Below are 20,512 nucleotides of genomic sequence, written 5' to 3'. Positions count from 1 at the left end.
CGGTCTGTGTGCCGCCATATGCCTTCTTCATACATTTTATGGCACTCTGGTCGATATCACTAAGGTTGAACTGTTGCTTTAGTGCAGCACAGATGTCCTCCCGTGAGGTGACCTAATCTAGGTCCTTGCATTCAACCACTATGTCCTGTTTCCAAGCTCTTACCTCAGCTTCCTCTCCTAGTACACTTTCCACCTTCCCGCGGAAGTTATCGGCCGACTTGTCGGCGGATCTACTTAACTCCAACACCAGATCCCCTGTGTCCGGATAGCTGAGTGGTTAGAGCACAAAGCTATCGTACGGAAGGTTGCGGTTCAAATCTTACTGGTAGCAGTGGGATTTGTATCGTGATTTGACGTCGGATACCAGTCGACTCAGCTGTGAATGAGTACCTGAGTCAAATCAGGGTAATAATCTCGGGCGAGCGCAATGCTGACCATATTGCCTACTACAGTATACTGTAGTGTACCGTTTCGGTCTTGAATGAAGTGCTCTAACACACTTCAAGGCCCTGATCCAATATGGATTGTTGCGCCAACGATTATTATTATTATTATTATCAGATCCCCTCTCTATGTGCGCCTGATACGGCTCACACTATCCCCCAAATCCTTCAATTCCGGGTCTGACTTCACCTTTCGGAGGATGTCGACATAGGGCATATTTCCTTTCTTGGAAATAATTATTATTTCCGGGCGGAGCTTCTTTTTGTCCTTTTTCCTCTTGTTGCTCACATTAGTCCAATTTTCGGGCCTCGGGGCGTTGGTTTCTTCCACTTTTGTAGGTGTTGTGGCTGCAATCGTGAGATTACCGGCTTTCGCGAGTAGCTCCGCCTTCTTTGTTTGGTGAAGAGGCTTTTTTCTTCTTCGGGACTTGCTGTGGTCCTAGAGGCTCGCTGGTACCGTCTCTAGCCAGTTTTCCTGTCTTCCCGCCTGCCTTATCATAGGAAGGCGTCACCTGCGTTTCCCTTGTGACCTTGCCAACTGACGCTTGGGAATTCTTTTCTTCGAGTGCCTTGATATAATTCAATTTAATGCCAAGGCCAATCAAGGCTCGAATATTTTGGTGGATATTCCGTCTCTCCTTGATGAACTCGCACAGTTCATTTATTCGTTCCCCGAGTTTAACAAACGCCATTCCGGTATGTTCCCGTTTGCTTTCGCGCCTTGCGCCACAAGGAATGATGTCGATCAAGGGACTATTGATGTTTCTTTCAGAGTCCTGCGACAAATCTTGAATACCAAAAAGAACCATTGTTCTCGGTGGTGATCTCCCAAGCTTCGAACTCCTTCTAAAAGGATCCGGTGTGGACCTAATTTCCACTCCACCATTATCTCTTGTAGCATTAGATGCGACAGTAGCCAAGTTTCCCACTACTGAGGCACTGCGGTCGTTGGATATCGACGGCCGGGAGCCCGCTTGCTCACTCCTAAAAACCGCCGGCACTGGGTTTCCGAAGCCCTGCACCGTAAAAAAACCACTTTTCTCCTCTTCCATATTTGGTTTAATTTCTGGGTGTCCTTCCCATAGCCAATTTTTATCCACGGGTGGGCGTTTGCTTCCCACCTATCCGGCCTGCGCATAAGCATGCTCATACACGCACATCTCCGGATGCGTGCATGTGCATGCCCATGACACATTCGCTGAGCATTCCTTCCGCATGAAGGGACGCGCCTGATGGGAGATTTGGCAACTCCGCACATATGTACATACTTACATCTTTGAGTTTGACAATATGTGATGAAATATTTTTCATTTTTAGCTATGAAGGAATGGAAAAATGTGGATAGAGAGTTCCTCACTTAAAATGAACACAAAACCTTTATACCTGAATCGGCGAGCTTCCGGTAACTCGACTTCTCTACTGCTATGGACCAGGAAGTCATCAGAGCCTTCGTAGCTTTCCGACACATGTTTTTAACACTTGCCTTTCAGAGTAGTTTTTGGTCTAGTGTGATTCTTAATCTAATGGCTTTCAAGGGAACAAGCTTGCGCTTCCTAGTGAATGGTATTCAACTCCGTCTTCCTGCACCAGGTACTAGAAATTCCCCTCTATCACACAGAGTACCTTTATATTTGCTCCTAAAGTTAATAATGCCGTCTGCTTAATTCTGGACCTGTATTCCAGTTTCTGTTAGCTTTCACAGGAATGCTCCAACCACCATACTTCGCATTAACAGTGCTCTGTGGATAACCTTGAGTAGTGTTCATGGGAATAGCGTCTGTCGGTTATTTTCCTTACTTACTCTTTAACATTGCCTATCCACAACCCCAGGGTGTTTCCCACTTCTTTGCGGATTAGGGCATCTGTGTTTGGTGTTTTGGAGCCTGAGAAATGAGTTCTGAGAGGCAGATTTACCCTATCCTTATCATTTTCGGTATATATGCCATCTTCCATCTTCAGACAGACAGAAGATGTTGCTTTTTATTTGGCTATAGTTGTGTGTAGCCTGGATGCTTCTGGGTTGCTCTAATTCCCTGAAGCTGTTCCGTTTTGGCTTTCTGATCGCGTTGCTGTACGTCGGCAGGGAGGCCCAATTTTTCTTTCATAAATTATCATGTTATGAAAGTCTTTGTTTCCAATTTTGGAAATTATACTCAGGTTAAAGTGCATACTGAAGGCCCACTACTCCCGCGAGAGTATCGTCTAGAAACTACACTATCATCGTGTAAACTCTTCGAAGGCAACTCTGGCTTTTACGCAAGGGAACTATAGAAGTATTAGAACTAAAATACCAAGTGGGAAAACTAAATAACAAACCTTTTTGTTAGAAGCTTCTTCACTGTTTATATGCAACGGCTTTCACTGTTCGGACAATACTACAGCCAGCTCTTCAAGAAGATTTTGTATGACTGGCAATATTTGCGCAAATGCTGAAGATTTCCCTGGTCAGCTTCCTGAGGCCGGATCGATTTTTATTCCACCACGATGGTAATATCGTCTTACTGCATTTGGCAGGCCACGAAGCTTTCAAGGCGGTATCCAGTGCTTTTTCTAGAGCCCTCTACCTTTGACTCCGCACTTGATTAAACTTCCAGGTCAGTCGAGTCGAATTCCCTGGGGTCTCTGAAAGTTTTGGGGTGTGATCTAGACTGAAATGTAGGATCTCTGGTTAGATACTCTGCAGTTCTCTATCCTCAAAATTCCATTGTCGGTTAACAAGGTGATATCAATGACTTCTCCGAACCGCGACAGTTCTTCGAGATCTCAGAGTTGGCGAAATGGAGGGTTGGTATACTGCCCATGTGACACTGAAAAGTTTGTGCTAATAATAAAATCAAAGGAGATTCTCTCTCTTTTTCGTTGATTTTCGAGCTCCCCTAAAGCCTATGCCTTGCATTGGCGTCGCAACCTATTAACAGGTTGGTCTTCTTTGCTGCAAAGGTGGATGTCAAATGTTGGAGTACTTCTAGTGGTTCTGATCATCGGGAACCATGGAAACCAAGGAGGTATATACGCATAGGTATATGTGTATGACATCCTGGTACTGGCTCTTGAGGTAGCTGCAGTATACTTCCGGTTGCTTGCTGTTGTTTCGGTTTATGAGTACTATGGCTGATACTCGCTACAAATAGTTCGACGACAATCGTTTTCAACTTAGAAACCACTAGTCCGTCGATTCCACAAAGCGGTGCTACGGGGTAATCCGGGAAAGGTATTCTCCCCGGATAGCGCGGGGTCTTACTTGGAACTGAAAGTAGCCAAGGAAATCATCAACCAAACTCCCCACTGGCCACGCAGCGCTAGGTTAATACTGTTCCACCTTGGCTTCAGTGGGCACCGCGAATAGGTTGTATGAGGACTCGGCGAATTATGCAACATTACATTGCAAGTTTTATTGTTCACATTGTTCAGATTGTTCGGGTGTCACCCTTTTTGCGATGTCTTCAATGGTTACCTAAATATATTTGCTGTTGATTCCACTAGTCAGTATAGGCAACAGCAAGTTCAAGCAGGTTGTATGGCATATCTGTCATTGGATAATTGGATAACTTCAGAATTTTCTGGAGTACGCCTACTTTGGGTGTACGATGTGACGCATGGCGTTGCGAATTATGATCTACGATGTTTCATGGAATAACCTTATCAAATAATATGATACATATATTCACTTGCATCACAATACGCCGAAGTCCAACCCGAGATTATTTCTAGGAATTCGGTGATAATTCCATCTACGCTTAATGTTAGGATTTCCCCATTTTCAAGTTTAAGAGTTTAAAATGGATTAGCTCGTCACATATCTGGAACTGAACATATAAAAGATTGTAGCAATTCCACAAGGGGATGTTTCTCAGAAATCATGCTTCTAATCTGAATCGAAATTTCTCCACTCTTGAGTTTTATTGGAGCTCTCTTCTCATAGAGTTCTGATCTTAGATTTCTTGTTGCTTATGCGACCAACATTCCGTACTATTACTTAATTTAAAAAATATTTAAACACCAAAGCCGAAGAGCTCGTGCTTTTTACGAGTGTTAGCCTCGGTTGGCTGTGGCGATAATCACTGAGATTGCTCTGTTTACATCATGCCATATAAAGTTCAATGTGCGTCGAATATTGGCCATTTGAGAAGTTTCTTCAGTTCAGTAATCTACTTTCCACTTTTATAATTTTGTGTGAACTTCCAGCATTTTGGTGAAGATGGGAGAAGCTAAAAAGTTTTCTTTAAGCAGCCTTTCCCTAACATACTTCATAGTGTTTATGTGCGGATACTACATCTTGGCTTCTGCTGATCAAGGTGGTTTTCCGATATACTTGGAGCACTGCTTACTTATTTTTAACGTGCTTTTCTTCTGTTTTCAATAAAGGAGATTATAAAAGAGGTCTCGGTCGACGTAGACTTTCAATAGCTGATCTCATTCATCGATCTTATCAGAAAATCTTTCCGGAGTTAAGTGACTGCTGCCCTATGACACTGGATCGTTTTGATGGGGATAATTCTACATATGCCAATTCCTCGACCCGTTTGGTGCTTCTTCACTATATCAATGCAACTGGAAATAGCAGCTTTCCTTGTATTGGAACTATAATCTGCAGGTCTTATGTTTTGACTGCTGCTCATTGTGTTAGTGGGCAATTTGTGAAAAATTTTGGAAATCTGTAAGTGCGCGTTGTTGAAACTCCCATTTGCCAGTTTTATGTATTTCCAATGGTTCACCAGATCGCACATCAGATTGGGTCAAGATGCTACACCAAATCTTCAATGCCAGAATAAAAACTGTACTAGGTTGGCAACTGATAAAAAGATAGGAGGAGTTATCGTTCATGAAGGTTATAACGACACCACGCGTGAAAATGATATTGCTTTGATACGGTTCGAGGAGCCTTTGTCTGAATTTACGTCCGAAATTGAACCAATCTGTTTGAGGTGGGTCCACAAACCCGGTGCCCTGGAAACGTCTTCAAATGAGAAATTTTCTGTCATTGGTTGTCGGCCTAATTCGAATGGTAAGGAAAACGTTTTCTTGGCGAAGTTTGCTCCTACCCAACATTTTTCAATATTTTAGCCAGACAGAATCGTACCAGCAACAAGCAAGACATTACCCTTTTTGAGCGGGAGCAGTGTTCCAGTGAGTATTCGAAGATTCATAGAATAGTCACTGAAAGTCAAATTTGTGGAGTAAGAGACGATAATCGAAGTACGTGCAACGTCAATTCTGGGGTTCCCTTGGTCTCGTACATAGATAACTGTCCGATACTTGAAGGAATCATGTCATTTAGAAAACGCAGGAAAAATAATAATTTGCCAGATGTTTTTATCGATATAATGGCTTATGAAAAGTGGATTGAAAAAAATATAGTAGGTTAGATAGTGTGGCAATCTATTTTTAAATTCATATAATCTTCACCAAACTCAAGCAATGCTCATAAGTATGTTTTGGTTTGTAAACTATAGTTCCGAGTCTAAAATGATAAATGTTTGCTGAAGGAAGTAAGTTAATACTTCAAGTATTAAAAAACTTCTTCCAAAAATATAATTGCAAGGACAATCGATTTTTTATAGTACTGATCAACAGTAGGGAACGATATTCTAGTCACCGGGAAAAAATAAAACACGCGCTGAAAACTAGAGAAAACAAATTCAATAAATCTAAAATTATCTCTTCTAAAGGTTTTAATCCTAGTTAAGAGCATGCCATTTTTATGACCCGCAATTTCCATATTGGAAGAGAAAAAAATTTTATATATACAGTTCTGGTCACAAGTAGACATATGTACATATTTTTATCCCTCATGATATCTGCTAAGAATTGAGAAGGGAAATTGAAATAAATTTATTTAAATTAATAAATTAATAAATAAACAATTCCTTGCAAATCTCATAATATGTGGTGGCTTTTGATCGATGTGTGAAAATTTAATATGATATATTATGTCAAATTTTGACACTTTATACGTTTACCTAATTCGCAAAGGCGTATTAATTGTATTAATTTGTTGTAACAGAAGTCCTGTTTTCATCAACATCTAAATTTTATGTTTATTCAAGTAAAAGTAAATATTATTTGTCATTCCATGAAAGTAATAGGAAATTGACATATTTCGGACCATGCGCCGCACATTACATCCACGCTTCACATTGTGCTGCACAATTTTTCCAAGCAACTTTCTTCAACTTAGATATAGATATATAAATATATGGTTTCCGTAGACGTAGTGTATATCACGTCAACCACACTTATGTGCTGTGTAGTCGCGACAGTGCGCTTTAATTGCCTCCATGATTTTCTGAGAAGCTTTCACTCTTTCTCTACTGTTCTATCACAAGCAGTTTTAGCACAACCAACTCGTCGGGGATCCTGAACCAGTGAGTTCCATTGCACGTCCACGGATATCTGGTCCGTTTGCCAACTAAGTTCGTCATTTATCAGAATACCCCGTCGCTTTTTACATTGTCGTTGTGCACCTTCAACTTAATTTTAGTATGGAGACAGCAAAAGCAGATTTAGCGTTGTTAATGCGTTTTCAGGAACAACGTTTCCTAGATATGGAATTGTGACGCCCTCGATATACTCTCCCTTAATTCAAATAAAAAAAGTGCAATGACGTTAGATTGAGAACCTTGATTTTGTCTTTTGAATTAGATTCTACCTCCCTTGTCCATGTCCAAAGTCAATTGGCTAAGGCCTATGATTCAATGAGGAGTAAACATCTATCATCATCATTGAGGAGCGTCATCTACTATACCATATAACAAAAAAATAAAATATTGGTGACAGGATGTAATTCTGGCGGACTTTCCCTGAGATTTTACCACGATATAGCATGCGCCATTTTGTGATATTTTGCTTTGATATTAGTTTTTTTCGGAATGGCCTTCGGCGTCGACCATTTCAGAGACACTGCCTATTTATGCGACTGAGAGTCTTTTCAAATTGATGAACACCAGAGGTTTCAGCTAACATCTTAGTGATAGCAGGAAGAACGCATGTACCCCTCTTATTGTCGCATCCAAGACGGGTGGTCTTCTTCACCTTCCTCCTGTGATGTAGTAAGAGTAAAATTAGCAATACTACAAAACAAACGTACGGAGATCTATTCTAATTATAATCTCAATTACTATACGCTATCAATAATTCAAACAATGATTGAGTAAACAAACCAATTCAGAAAACGGACCAAAGATACTCGAACTCGTCATAAAAAATTCGAAATTCGCATAATTAAAAACTCTATTTAGAAAAGCTCTAAACTGAGTGACATGCATGCATCTGCATAGGGACATGAATTAGTCGAATGTGTATGAAGTAAATTTGATACATCAGAGCGTGTGCCATATGGAAAGTCAAGTGATGATCTAGCAGACTTATGTGGTCAAACTAATGCAATATCGAATTAATGTTTGAGCTCGTTGACGGATATGCGATAAAATTGTGTGAATTATTGATGACACATCAATATTTTTAATTGATTTATGTACTTTTTCAGATTTAAGAATTTTAGAAAAGAAAAGCCAAACTTGAAATACATATTCATTTGGAGTTCAAAAATCGAGTGTCTCATTTGGAGACGCGACTGATCCTTGCAGGGCAAGAACTCTTGAATTGAGCCTTAGTAACCACGGCAAATATATACTACCAAGTATGGTGACATCCTATCTGTGGCCCAGTCGCTTTGTTAGAGAACAATTCCAAATATAGCTTGAAGCCAGATCTTAATATATGTATGTTCTTATGCTCCCCCAGCATACCGTCCTGTATCCTGTCAATGAACACTTCTACTATCGGTCCCATAACCTCGAATTTGGAACCTTTGGAATTTTTCGAGGACAACGATTACAAAGATAGGATCGAGAAATATTCTAAAAAAAATCGAGAGATAGGTCCATTAACCGTTGTTGGAGCCAACAGGCCAGCCACCGCTTTGCATGCACTTCCCAGTTGGAGTCCTCGACAATTAAACCATTAATAATAGAGGACCATAGAGAACGAGTCACCAGCGAACAAAGCGATGCGTACAAGAAGAGCACCGCATAGCTATCCGGCAAAAGCGACGACCTAAAGGTGGTCGGAAAACGCAAATAACCAGACTTATTATACTCCACTCATTGGAAAAGTAACATTCTCGCTGATAGTAGCAATTGTGTAGAAATTTGAGGAGTTTCAAAGAAAGGTTCCTCAAAGCGACCTCAGCAAAGATATGTTCGCTTCGGTTTGGAGTAGTTCGTATCCGAATGTATTATACCTGGGGCTTGCCATATTATCTACAGAAGGTTGATGTTAAATCATTGGGAACTGTGGTAAAGCTGTTCACTATCGTGAGTGAACCGTCGTCGAACCGCCACCACCAGTAAGTTCTTTCAGCTACTTATTGGTGACCTCATTGTCGTGCTATCCCTTCATATCATAGTTCGAAATAGCGTCTAGATAGAATATCAATCTTTCTTCGAATTAGGCGGCTCCCCTCGCAGCTCATACTCCTGGACGTTTTGAAGATTACCCTCCTTGCCTGCATTTGAACGTCCAGATGGGGAGAAGACATTCTTAGAAGGACCTCCTCATTGTCCCACTGATATATACGCAGGCCAGTTTTTGATGGTTGCGGTGGGAGTTTCCTGACTGTTGTACTGAGTTCAGTTCTGCCTGCGCGGATTATCGCCCCATAGCAACCATTGGCCTTACTATTGCATTGTATATCCAGTGCAGCATTTTTGGCGTACAACAAATCATTAGAGCCCTGGTCGCTTTCCGACATATGTTTAACATGTATCTTCCAGAGTAGTTTTGGTTTAGAGTCTGTTTATGGGGGACAGGTGAAGTCTCTGAGAATTCAGACTGTCATGTTCAGTTGTACTGGTCCCTATTCCGAACATGTAGCCAACTAGTAGAATTGCCCAATGCAACTTATACTCCAATTGCTGGTTTCACTCCAGGCATGGAAGGAATTGAACTCTCTTTCGAAATAGAAATGGAGTTCAACCGGTGTCTACATTGTTGATGTGGTCGAATGATTACACGACCGCCTCAGTTCAGCAGATTGCATTGCCCTTATTCTCAATCGCTTGTCAATCACCCAGGTCGCATACATTTCAAGCCGAAAGTTTGTTGCACATTTTCCCAAAGAAAAAACCGACTTCTCGTTGCTTTAGAAAGGTAGGTTCCTGGTGGTCCTTCAAACCACCAACAGTTTTCGCAGAATTTGAAGAAAACTTCATATTTTCTACCAAGCAAATGTATGGGGATTCCTGAATCAGAAAAAATTACAAAAACTGGATGCGTTTTTTTCAATATATCTCCTAATACTCTTTCCTCTGCTCTTCCGTTATTTCGACATAGACCAAAACGAATTAGCTGATTATCTGCTTTCATCACAGTGCTCTGCTCAGGATATATATATTCCAAGGGCTTCAAATTCACTAGATGATATTTTCCTAGTGTTTAATAGCAAAAATGATCTCGAGAAACTTCTCCAAAAATAGGATGATTGTCTCATGTAAAACGAAAAAAGTAGAACTTATCTCGGCCGATCTTTATAAAATAGACACTGTCACTGTGAGTAGAAGGCCTTGCGACTACATCCAAATCAGGCCTTTGATAGAACAAAATGCCGGAACCGGTCAAGGCGAGCCAGCCCCGCTTGTCAACGGGACAAAGGGTAAAGAAGAAGCTGCGGCGGATCTAGTGCACAAGGTCTCGGTATGTTCGTTGTAATAAAGTGAAGACTTAGACCCACGGATGAATAAGTGTACACCAGTGTAATGATTGCAACATATAATAGTGAGCCGATCAACATACTCTACAGAAATGACGGTAGCACACTTCCTTGGGGGTAGCCTTTCGTTGCATACAGCATACAACAATTTCTGTGTTAGCATAAGGTAGATCTACTTATTTGAAGTATCACCGATATCGTACTAGTGGGATCATCGCCAAGTTGGAAAGATATACACTCGAAGGCCCCTTCAATGTCCAAGAGCACCACCATGGCGTAATCACCTTTCTTCCTTCCTCTTTCCCTGACCAGCGCAATGTAGAAATACCTTTTATCACGGCGTACATTACACTGTAGGGACTTCATTTACGGAAAGCTGAAATTGCCTTCTTGAATGCCGGATATTTATAACTGAGTATGATATGGTCGTTGTTACTTTCCTGTGTTTCTCTGCATAGCAGGCATTTCAGATTCGCATTGCACTCTTTGGCAATATGTCCTTCCTTGCTGCATCTTCGGGACAACTTAGACCAATGGTATTTGTTCGAAGAGTTACTCGAAATATACCTAAATTCCTGGCACTTGAAACACTTCCTTGGTGATATGTGTTCTCGTAGTCGGCAGCTGACCCAGTTGTTTCGAGTTTTGCCAACATTTGCCAACATTTAACTCAAGGATTGAATATAGTTCAAGTTAAGTCTTTAAGGGCTCGCAGATCTCTGCTTCTGTAGTGATCTCATCTTGGTCCTCAATAAGCATTGATTCTTGGCACACTTTTACGTCCGCTACTTTGCCCCGTGAGGGCTCAATCTACTTATGAATATCGCAAGATTTACTCTCCCCAGGCCTAAATTCAAGGAGTAAATAGTCTTTCTGGTTATGTCTTACCAGGTTAACGTGCTCCAGGAGGGAACTATCTGTCTTAACCTTCGGCAAAATTTCCGCATATTTCAGCTCAATTGTTTGTTGTTTTAGACAGCGCTTCTGGCCGCAATCTCTTTTGCGGTCTTCATTTTTTCTTTCTATTTATATGTCTGTCTGTCTGTCACACGCACTTTTTTCAGAAGGCGAAAAGGCGGAACATATGAAGGTCGCGGTTCAAATCTCCTGGTGGCAGTGGGATTTGTATTTTTTCTGTCGGATACCAATCGACCCAGCTGAGAATGAATACCTGTCAAACCGCAGTAATAACTTTTGGCTGTACTATGCAGATCACATTGCCTCCTACAGTTTACTGTAGTATATCATTACAGTCTTGAATGAAGTGCTCTAACACACTTCATGGCCCTGATCCAATATGGATTGTTGCGCCAAGGATTAGTTCCGAGTTATCACAATCTCGGCAGATGCCTGAATTTACCTGATACTAGCACTAAGTGCCGTGTATTTAGGCGCGGACAAGCCCGCTTACTTAAAACATAAAGGTAGAATCCGTCATATGCAGAATGGTATATTCTCGCAGGCTTTGAACCAGATTGTGTAGGAGTTCCAGGACATCAAGGGAAGCCGTGAGGAATTTGGGTATAATATTTGTAGATGACAATATTATGGGAACTATTATACAACCACCCGCTCGAGACGCCAAATTCCTTGGATTTCCCGAACCAGTGGCTCATAGTTCAAATTCTTCTCTGGCTATTTCCTTTCGATGTTGCTATTATGGGGGATAGCAACATCAATAATATACGCGGTGCGACCCGTCTTATTAACTAACAGTACATCAGGCTTGGTATGTGGAATATGGTGATCAATCATAACTTGCCGTTCTCAATGTATGCTGTAAACAGAACTATTAAGTGCTGCTTGCGCCTCATATCGGTAAACACATGTCCCCGTTATCAGCCCATGCTTGCATGCAAGGTTTTGATGAATCACCATACATACAGCATTATGCCTGGCGATGTATTGCACCGATGCCATAACAGTGCGGACAGAAATGAGATAGTCCAATGTTTCTAGCGCGAACCACACATTCTGCATTGGTCATTCTTCACCAGTTCTTTCAGATGAGCTGTTTATGAGGTCGGGTGGCATGGCACATGTGAACCCCTCCGTCTTAGCAAAGAGCTCCCCAGCACATAGCTATCTGTTCGACAAATGCAAATTGGCAAATGGTTGCCAACGACAATCACGTGTTTACCGTGCATTGCCTTCGACTTCCATTCATCGATCCGCTCTTGGTCCGGCTTCACCCCACTTAGAGGATTGAAAGATCGATCTTTCAATTTAAGTGGAGTCAGGCCACAGTCTGCCTTACAGACTGCATATAAGGGACTCGTCTCCTCTTTGTTGTAAAAATAAGCGTGCAGCAAGTGGACTTGCCACGTCTACCACGCCCAGATTTTGGATGATGCATCCGGAATTTGGATATAGTAGCCCGTATTCGCCGCTGGACGTTTTCCAGATCGGTTTTCATAAACGCCAATCTTCCCAATGCGTAAGCCAGTGAAAGGACAGCGAATACATTCAATGCGTTTGTGGTACAGCAGGGTTAACAACATTCGAAATTTATTTATGGTATATTCGAACTCGCCACGATAGTGGAAAACCAACGGTAAAAAAATTGTAACCCGCACATTTTTTTGGACATTAGAGTTGAGTTACAAATTTAATTATAAAATTAAATAGTGTGAAATATAAACTCAATAAATTGATTACTATTTCTGTCTCTCTAAATTCCCCGAGAGATGTGATTTCAGTACCGCTTTACACGTCGCAGGAATTCGGACGGCAGAGCATCCTTTAGACCATCAACTCGAGCATGGGTTAATTGCAGAATTCCTAGGTACTTGTAGGAGTCTATCTCGGTCATAGCTTCGATGTGGAGGCCATCAATGCTATGTCCGGCATGCGGATCGTGATAACCTTTGCGGAAAGCTTGGATTCGATACTTGTCTAATCCAAACTCCAACCGAATATCACGGGTGTACATTTCTACTATTCGCAACAGACATCTAAGGTAGTTGTAAGGACCAGCACACAACTTGATATCATCTAAGTACATCAAATGTGTCAGTTCGCATTTACCACGTAGGCCATACTTGCAAAACATATTGCAAAACTCTCTCGCATTATTCAGTAGCCATGAAAGCGGGCTCAGTCCCATGCAAAACCGACGAATTTCCCTGGAAGATGCCCCTCCGTATATGAATTTGCTCTGAGGTATTAGCAAACTCAGATGAAGGTACTGATAAGGTGGTATGCCACCCTTTCATGACTGTCGCCAAAAACTTTGTTAGTTTCGTATTAATGCGATATAGATGTAGGATATCGATCAGCCAGGTATGCGGGACGCTATTGAAAGCTTTGGCATAATCAACCTAGCAACTAAAGAGGTTTCTTTGGCTTCTAGCTAGTTGTCCAACAACTACCTTGAGCCAACTCGGCAGCCCTTTTGCTCCTCGGATATAATGTTGTTCTTCCCGAGGTACGCATTGACCCTTCCACTAATAATGGAAGTTATGAATTTGTGGAGGGTTGGTAAGCAAGTAATCCTTCTTGTGTCAGTGGAGTCCTGCACCGTGTCTTTCTTAGGGATTAGGTGGGCAATCCCCGCAGTGAGGAAGGGTGTAAATTCCTCAAACCGGGTAATGGACTGATTTATGCTGTGTGCCAACCGACCATATATACTGGTGAATATTTTGTACCAGAAGTTTTGCACCCGATCCAGACCTGGGCCCGTCCAGTTTTTTGGGCTGTTTATGGCTCGTTGAACTTCGTCTTCACTAACATGCGCAAAATTCATGGCAGACGTAGTGGCTTGGCGGGTGCCTTCGGCGATGATCCACTAAGCATGCTAAGCCGGTAACCCCCAAAGTCCATCCCAGTATTCTTTCGCTTCCGTTGCCGAAAACTGTACTGTTCGGAGGCTCTGTTGGGATTCGTTGAGAAATCTGAAAAAGCTCTGTTGGTTGCTCGCCTAGTTGCATTCTGGACACGCCTGAAGTGACTTTCGCCATACCGTCGTAACCAACTGCGTATGACAGAAAGTTACATTTATTATTATTATCTTTGACTCTGGTCGAGATCTTAGAATTGACGAGCTTTTCCTGAATAGATCCACTTACTTTTTGGTCGTGGAGTACCTTCTGCAATGGGTTTTGGAACCGCCTTGTGGTCGGCCTATCGTTTAAGTTTCTTTGTTTTTGTTATCGGCGTTCTTGTCAAGTCGTACTGTGTTTGAACATCTCCTTCTCTCAATTTAAATCACTTTTGGTGTTCACCGTGGTATCCACCGAGACTATCGAGAGACTGCGGTCGGTGGACATCTACGGGTTGCTCACTTGCAAGAGCCACCGATAAAAGGATTCCGCATCCTTACACTGTAAAATGAGCAAAGACTTGCCTTTGCACAATCTTAAAAGAAATCAAAATATCGATTTAGTACCCTTCGGAGACGATCTAATCAGCATCTTATTTTTGGCGTGGCTTGTTTTACTGGGGTATTACTGGTCTGAATTAATTGTCAGTTTTAGCAAGTAGATTAACAGAATTATGGTGTGCTATCGATATTTTAGTTTTCCGAGCTTAGTTACAGCCCACATTGGGCGCCAGTTAAATCAATTGGAGGCCGATTTTTTTTAAAAATAGCCCTGATTATTTCAACCAGCCACAAATCGCTAATCTAAAGTTAATTAATTCCCGTCTATTCATTTGTCATTGCGTATCACTTATATTATTTTACAATATTCTTTCTTAAGAATCTTAGTAAATAATTCATCTATAAATCATTGTAATTGGTGGCTGGATGCGAGGAAGACGCCGCTCTTCTAAAATTACCATGTCTTCTTAGAGTCATTATTACTGGGAAATATAATTACTGATCCAATTTTTTTGTTCGTCTTGGATCCATTACCCGTGAACTTGCCATAATTTACTTCCATTTGTTTTCCTCTCGACCGGTTATCGTAATTATTATTGTTGCTGTCCAATAGGAACAAAAGATATGACTATATTATGATAATTAGAAGCAGCAGCAAAAAAATACATATCAGACTACAATAGGTGCAAGATTTATAAGCTAATGAATATAAATCATTAGCCAAGTTAAAAATGGTTTTCGGGGCAAATAAAGGAAATGAATTCACTGAGAAATGTGATTTATAGAAAATTAGTTTCAGACAAACAGTTCATATAAAAGTTCAAGGGCAAGTAAGTACCGTGACTGCTAATTTGTGTTATGAACACGTAACATAAGAAGCAATACCTGAAGCAATACCTGAAACTTTAATTGCGTTAATATTCAAAGTTTTGTATGCAAGTCCAAATGTGAGCTTAATTTTAATTGCCGTAAGCAGAATTTAAATTCCTTTGCAGACTACGAAAAGTTCAACTAACACAACTTGTCACTCGCAGTTGATGAAAAAATTACTTTGCATTTGTTTGGTTCCTCGAAGTATTTCAGATTTGCACCCAGTATCGAAAATTTTTGTGCAAAGAATGCAGTTTGACTGCAATGCCCACAACATCTACTTTCGGGTGAAAGCTCGGAAGTTAGTAGCAGAGCACTATGGTATGGTATGGCGGCTTGTATGATCTCATTTCAACTTTTTCTTGGCAGAAAAGATCCTTTTTAATTTGTTTACTATATGTTTGTCTGTTGCAAGCAGTTTACTTCAAAACCGGTGCACTTATTAATGTGGAATTTGGTGGCAATACTGAAATTGTGACCTTTCACGCTTGTATTGAACGGTAGCATTAGAGGGGAACATATATGCGATTATTTCTATCTGAATATAGTCTCATGTTGTATCAAATGAAAGGTCCCAAAAAGAACCTTGCGATGCAGGTGGTCCTGTGAATAGCTGCTAAAGAGCTAAGAAAGAAGGGTTGGAAAATACGCAATTATATGAATGACTCATTCTCAGGCACAGCTCATCTGAAAAATTTGCAAAAAAAGTTCCATGATTCAATTTAGAAGTACATTATTTTATAGTAGCACGACTCAGAATCCCAGGACCCGTGGTTTCCAGAGTGACTAAGAGAAATTTCGGCCGTCGATAACCGCCGATCGCAGATATTCAATGGAGATACAGGTAACTTAGATTCAGGGAAATTGACCCACTCAGAAGAAGCCCGTCAATTTTACGATCTCCTCCAATGCTGGAGAGGGCAAAATAGAAAGACGAAGGGGTGTTTAAAAGGAGTAATACTACTAGTACTAACGTTTACCAAAGGCAAATAGAACGTGGACCAAACCATTAAAACCATAGTCAGCACCATTAGGATCCTTTCCAATCGGTCGTAGGAGGAAGAAAGAAGTCTAAGGGGAAGCCCGAAATCTACGGTCCCAACAGTGGCACAGGCGGTTTATCTGATAATAAACCGGACTGCCATTGATCCACGACCAAAGAAAAGAGCGCGAAACAAAGATGTGGGAACTCTAGGTAGTAAATAGGCGCCTATAAAGAAAAAGGTCCGGGCCAACAAACGGAGCCAAAACTTCGCAAAGGGAAAAGAAAGCGTGTGCCTTAAGTGCAAACATCGGCCCCTGAAGCCACACCCAAGAGAGAGAATGAGAATGATTCACGGATTAAGGTCATGCAGAAAAAGGCGCAGAAGAAACCGGAAATGCAGATTCGCCTATTGTGATCTCCAGCAAAGGAAATCTAACGTGCACGTAGATAGTAAAGATGGTAAAAGTTGTCCCGGGGAGACCCTTAAGAGACCCACCTGGCAATTTCAGATCCAAAGGACTCACAAAAGGGATCTCATATTTCAGCTGAAAAAATTCTGCAAAGAAACGATTTCCTCGAAGGATTTATATTTTTCCAAAAGGAGTTATGGATAAATTGCTGTGTTATGTTCCCAGAAACATGAGATGTATGTATAGTGCAGGGATCTTTATGAGGCGACATCCAGAGTGGTAGGCTGTACTAGCTGCAAACACGATTTAAGTTCAAGGGATTTGGTAAAGCATCCGTTGAAAACCTTGTGGCGGCACTCAAACGGGCATAATAGACTGTGTAGACGGTGTAGAAAGAAAAGTTCGAAATGGATGGGTGGTTTATAGTCTGTGAGACAAGATATCATTAAAGAGGTGTTTTAAATGCTTCACTTCGTGAAAGCATGGACCTGCAGCATATTGGCAAGTCGTACAATAGGGACCACAAATACATTTTATGCGAAAAAAAGAGTAGCGGGATAACCGGCAGATTGTAGATAATAGTAGATGCCTGGAATTTAGCAAGCCGTGAAGTGCAATGAAAGAATTTGTTTGTTTAGATTATTTTGGATCCCTAGATAGAAATTGTCATGATTGAACCCTACAGAGGGTAGCGAATGGGTTACAGACTCAACTGGTGGAGTTCAAATTTGACTACCGGTGACTGTAATGCGTGGTCTCTAAAGCATTAGCCCTGTTGGATGTAGTGCATTCCACAGAATGTGATACGTACAATTATCGGAAAGGGGATTTGAATCAGTTGTAGATCGGAATTTTCTCAGCCCTCCGCTGGCGTATAATATATCGTCGCAAGTCCGCGGGGACATCACGTAAAGCGACTACCAGGCAATCAAAAACGAAAAGATTGTTAGGTTATTTGCAAAAACGATTGATCAGCAAACTTTTATGGACGTATAGTTAGACTAGTCTAATAAGGCAAGTACTTCCAAGGATGGAGCTCTCCATATAATACAATACATCACCAAAGTATGTAACGCGCCTATGCCGTGGAGATGCACATTCTCAAGGGGAACACCTAACCACTGGTAGAATAGTGTACCCAGACGAAAGGCTCAATAGTCGGCAGGTTGGATCGACTAAAGGCAAAAAACATGCTTATACGAAAACCTACAAAAACCCCAGACTAACCATTCAGGGGAGCATGGGGAAATGTTTTAAGAAGCTCTATTCGGAAGCGGACTTAAAGCTTTGAGGGAACAACTCTATAACGGTGACGGAATGATTCAGTGGACTTTTATCTCCACACATCGCGTGCCTTTCCCTCTAGTTGAAAATCATTCAGGAGGCTATTCCTCCAGCAAGGAAGGAATGCCGACAGCATCCAAGGTTCTTTGAAATTGATGGTAATTCTGGCAGCCATCAGAGACAAGCTGCAGGAGATCTGTGGTAGACTAGAATATTGGCAGAGTTATTTGAAAAGAGCCAAAGTAGCGTGTCTACAGGGAAACAAGCCTGAAGGTAGCTACATCGAAGGCGACTTCTGGGGGGCGTCCGTCCTAATTAGAATGTACGTCCAGCTGTCGGGATCGCTAGTACATTGGCTTCGTTTGCCGCGGGGGTGGTTTCTGCACCGACCTCTTGAAACGGTGCCACTTCTTTGTCGTTACAAGTGCTGGGGTCTCAGTTTTTCCCGCATTCTGGAATCATCGCCTAATATTGCAATCCTCAAAACTCGCGCCAATAAAGCCGACGATCTACGCGTACGGTTGCAGGCAGGTAGACACGAGGCCAGGAATTCGACGCGCGTTTTTTTGGTGCTTCATTATAGTGGATGTCAGCATCCTATCTTGCACGCACACTTCCTGTGCCATTATGGACTGCTAATTGATTTGAACAATAGATTCCTCATTAAACCCGCAACCTCCCATAGGTCATCAGGAAGAATTTGAACCTAGTCGCCTAATATTATAGACCTTCCGCTTTTTCAAAAATATCGCAATATCACTCCCGAGCGTATTCTCCCTGAGCCCTTTACGTATGATACTCAACATCACGTTAACAGCACTGGCCCCTCAATATTCTTTAAAGTGCGTCCATTATCACCGTAGAAGCTTGCAGTTGCGCGGAAAGAGTTCGAAGAATTTCTTAGGTAGGGTATTTACAGACTTTCAAGCAGCTGTTGGTCGTCGCCAGTTTACATAGTCCCCATACCGAATAGTGAATGGAGATCTTATAGCGACTATTGACTTCCAAATACCCATCGCACTCATCCACCGCTTTGTGCATGCTATCGATTCATCCACTCTGTTTTCTGAAACCTTCAGTTTTATTTCGTTCGTTTGAATGTTCTAGCTCCGTCTTGCTCTGAGTGCGAGCATTTAGTGCACCTCGAGTGCATTTTTCAAGATCTCCTTGAGGCCAGTTTAGTACTCAACGTTGAGAAATGCAAATTCTTCTAACCACACGAGAGATTCCTTGGCCTTGTCCACAGTGTTCACGGATTATAAGCCTTTCACCTTTGCTCGATAAAGCGTCTCACCGCTAATTTCGGCGCCTGTGCTTTATAATAGTACACATTACATGCTCCACACGGGTTTGGGCGCCGCCGTCGAACGCAAAAGGACGACGAAGTTCACCAGATCCTCAGGACTAATTCCAAATACACATTTATCGGGTTTCCTACTTTCCTATCCAGTCTATGCTGCGAGTCCTTAGACAAAGGACAAAGTCTTAATATTTCGGCCGATTTCCGCAAGTATTTCACACCGATCACTAGCGCACTCAGGGTAAGAAATTTAATACTTCGGCCAGACAGTACATCGTATGCAGAGAGAGGTAGGCGTATTCCCTCAGTGCACAAACCACTTCGGTAGGTACAATCTATGTCGACTTAATTGGCTTTTGCAGAACTTGACTGGTTTCAAGTATTGACTCATAATCGTCAATAGGTTCTGAGGCGATACCTTGTATTCGATAGTAAATCGAGCCTTAAATCCACCGGGTTTTTGCGTCTAACCAAGGGCGCAGTGCGGAAGCTGAAGACACCACCAACTGAAAACTACGCGAAAAACGTGGTGGATATGCCCAGAGGTCTCGACTACTGCAAGCCTCGAGCGAGGTCCATACGATTTAAGGCTGGATGTCTCTTAACGGGATCTTTCTGGCCCTGCTTTTTTCCTGGAAGAAAGCACAGCCAGGGATGGGGGCGGCCACCACGCATCTGCTTCCTCGCTGGAGTGCTGTGGTAGAACAAGCAATTGGTGTAACGAACGCACTCAATTGTGAACCCTCCGGAAATAGTCGGTTCACCATGATTTCAAAAAAACATATAAATAATTTTGACAACTAGGGAGGTGGAAAAAATTCCAGAGGAAAAGACATCCAGGATCCACACATGTATTAATTTTTAGTTTGTTAATTATAAATTAAAATATAAAATATTAAAAAAGAAATAAAGTAGTTACATTAGTAATAATATAACCCGAATCAATGACTGGCCCGATTATTACTCTGATTTACATGTGAAAAACGCCGAAAGGGATGACTCATAGAACATGAGACAAGCAGTATTCTCACGCAGTTTCTGATGGGACATGGTGGATACTGTATATACCTGTACAGCTTTAAACTTCGCAGCTCGCTCAATTATCCTAGTTGCTGCCACGAGGTCGATTAGAGAGAGCGGGACTACTTCACATGGAGTAATCGTGTGAAGTAGGCCATACCTATTCAATG

General features: G+C 41.8%; 1 protein-coding gene across 1 annotated transcript; it reads left to right on the top strand.

The window, feature by feature from the left end:
- Window positions 1–4,532: 4,532 nt before the first annotated feature.
- On the top strand, window positions 4,533–6,106 carry LOC119657368 (serine protease 7-like). The gene is made up of 4 exons (XM_038064255.1): window positions 4,533–4,738; window positions 4,809–5,100; window positions 5,162–5,448; window positions 5,508–6,106. The coding sequence occupies exons 1-4, from the start codon at window positions 4,642–4,644 to the stop codon at window positions 5,807–5,809; spliced, it is 978 nt and encodes a 325-aa protein (XP_037920183.1). The 5' UTR covers window positions 4,533–4,641; the 3' UTR covers window positions 5,810–6,106.
- Window positions 6,107–20,512: the final 14,406 nt, after the last annotated feature.

This window comes from Hermetia illucens, chromosome 1 (assembly GCF_905115235.1).
Source record: "Hermetia illucens chromosome 1, iHerIll2.2.curated.20191125, whole genome shotgun sequence".
NCBI classification, from domain to species: Eukaryota; Metazoa; Arthropoda; class Insecta; order Diptera; family Stratiomyidae; genus Hermetia; species Hermetia illucens.
The sequence above is the reverse complement of the archived record's forward strand: the minus strand, read 5'-3'. Positions and strand labels throughout refer to the sequence as shown.

What these genes read in the sequence shown, in the direction of transcription:
- LOC119657368 (XM_038064255.1), top strand. Translation starts at nt 4,642, where the DNA reads ATGGGAGAAGCTAAAAAGTTTTCTTTAAGCAGCCTTTCCCTAACATAC. An exon ending in CTTGGCTTCTGCTGATCAAG is followed by an intron (nt 4,739 to 4,808) that starts GTGGTTTTCCGA and finishes TTTTCAATAAAG; the next exon opens with GAGATTATAAAAGAGGTCTC. An exon ending in TTGTCGGCCTAATTCGAATG is followed by an intron (nt 5,449 to 5,507) that starts GTAAGGAAAACG and finishes TCAATATTTTAG; the next exon opens with CCAGACAGAATCGTACCAGC.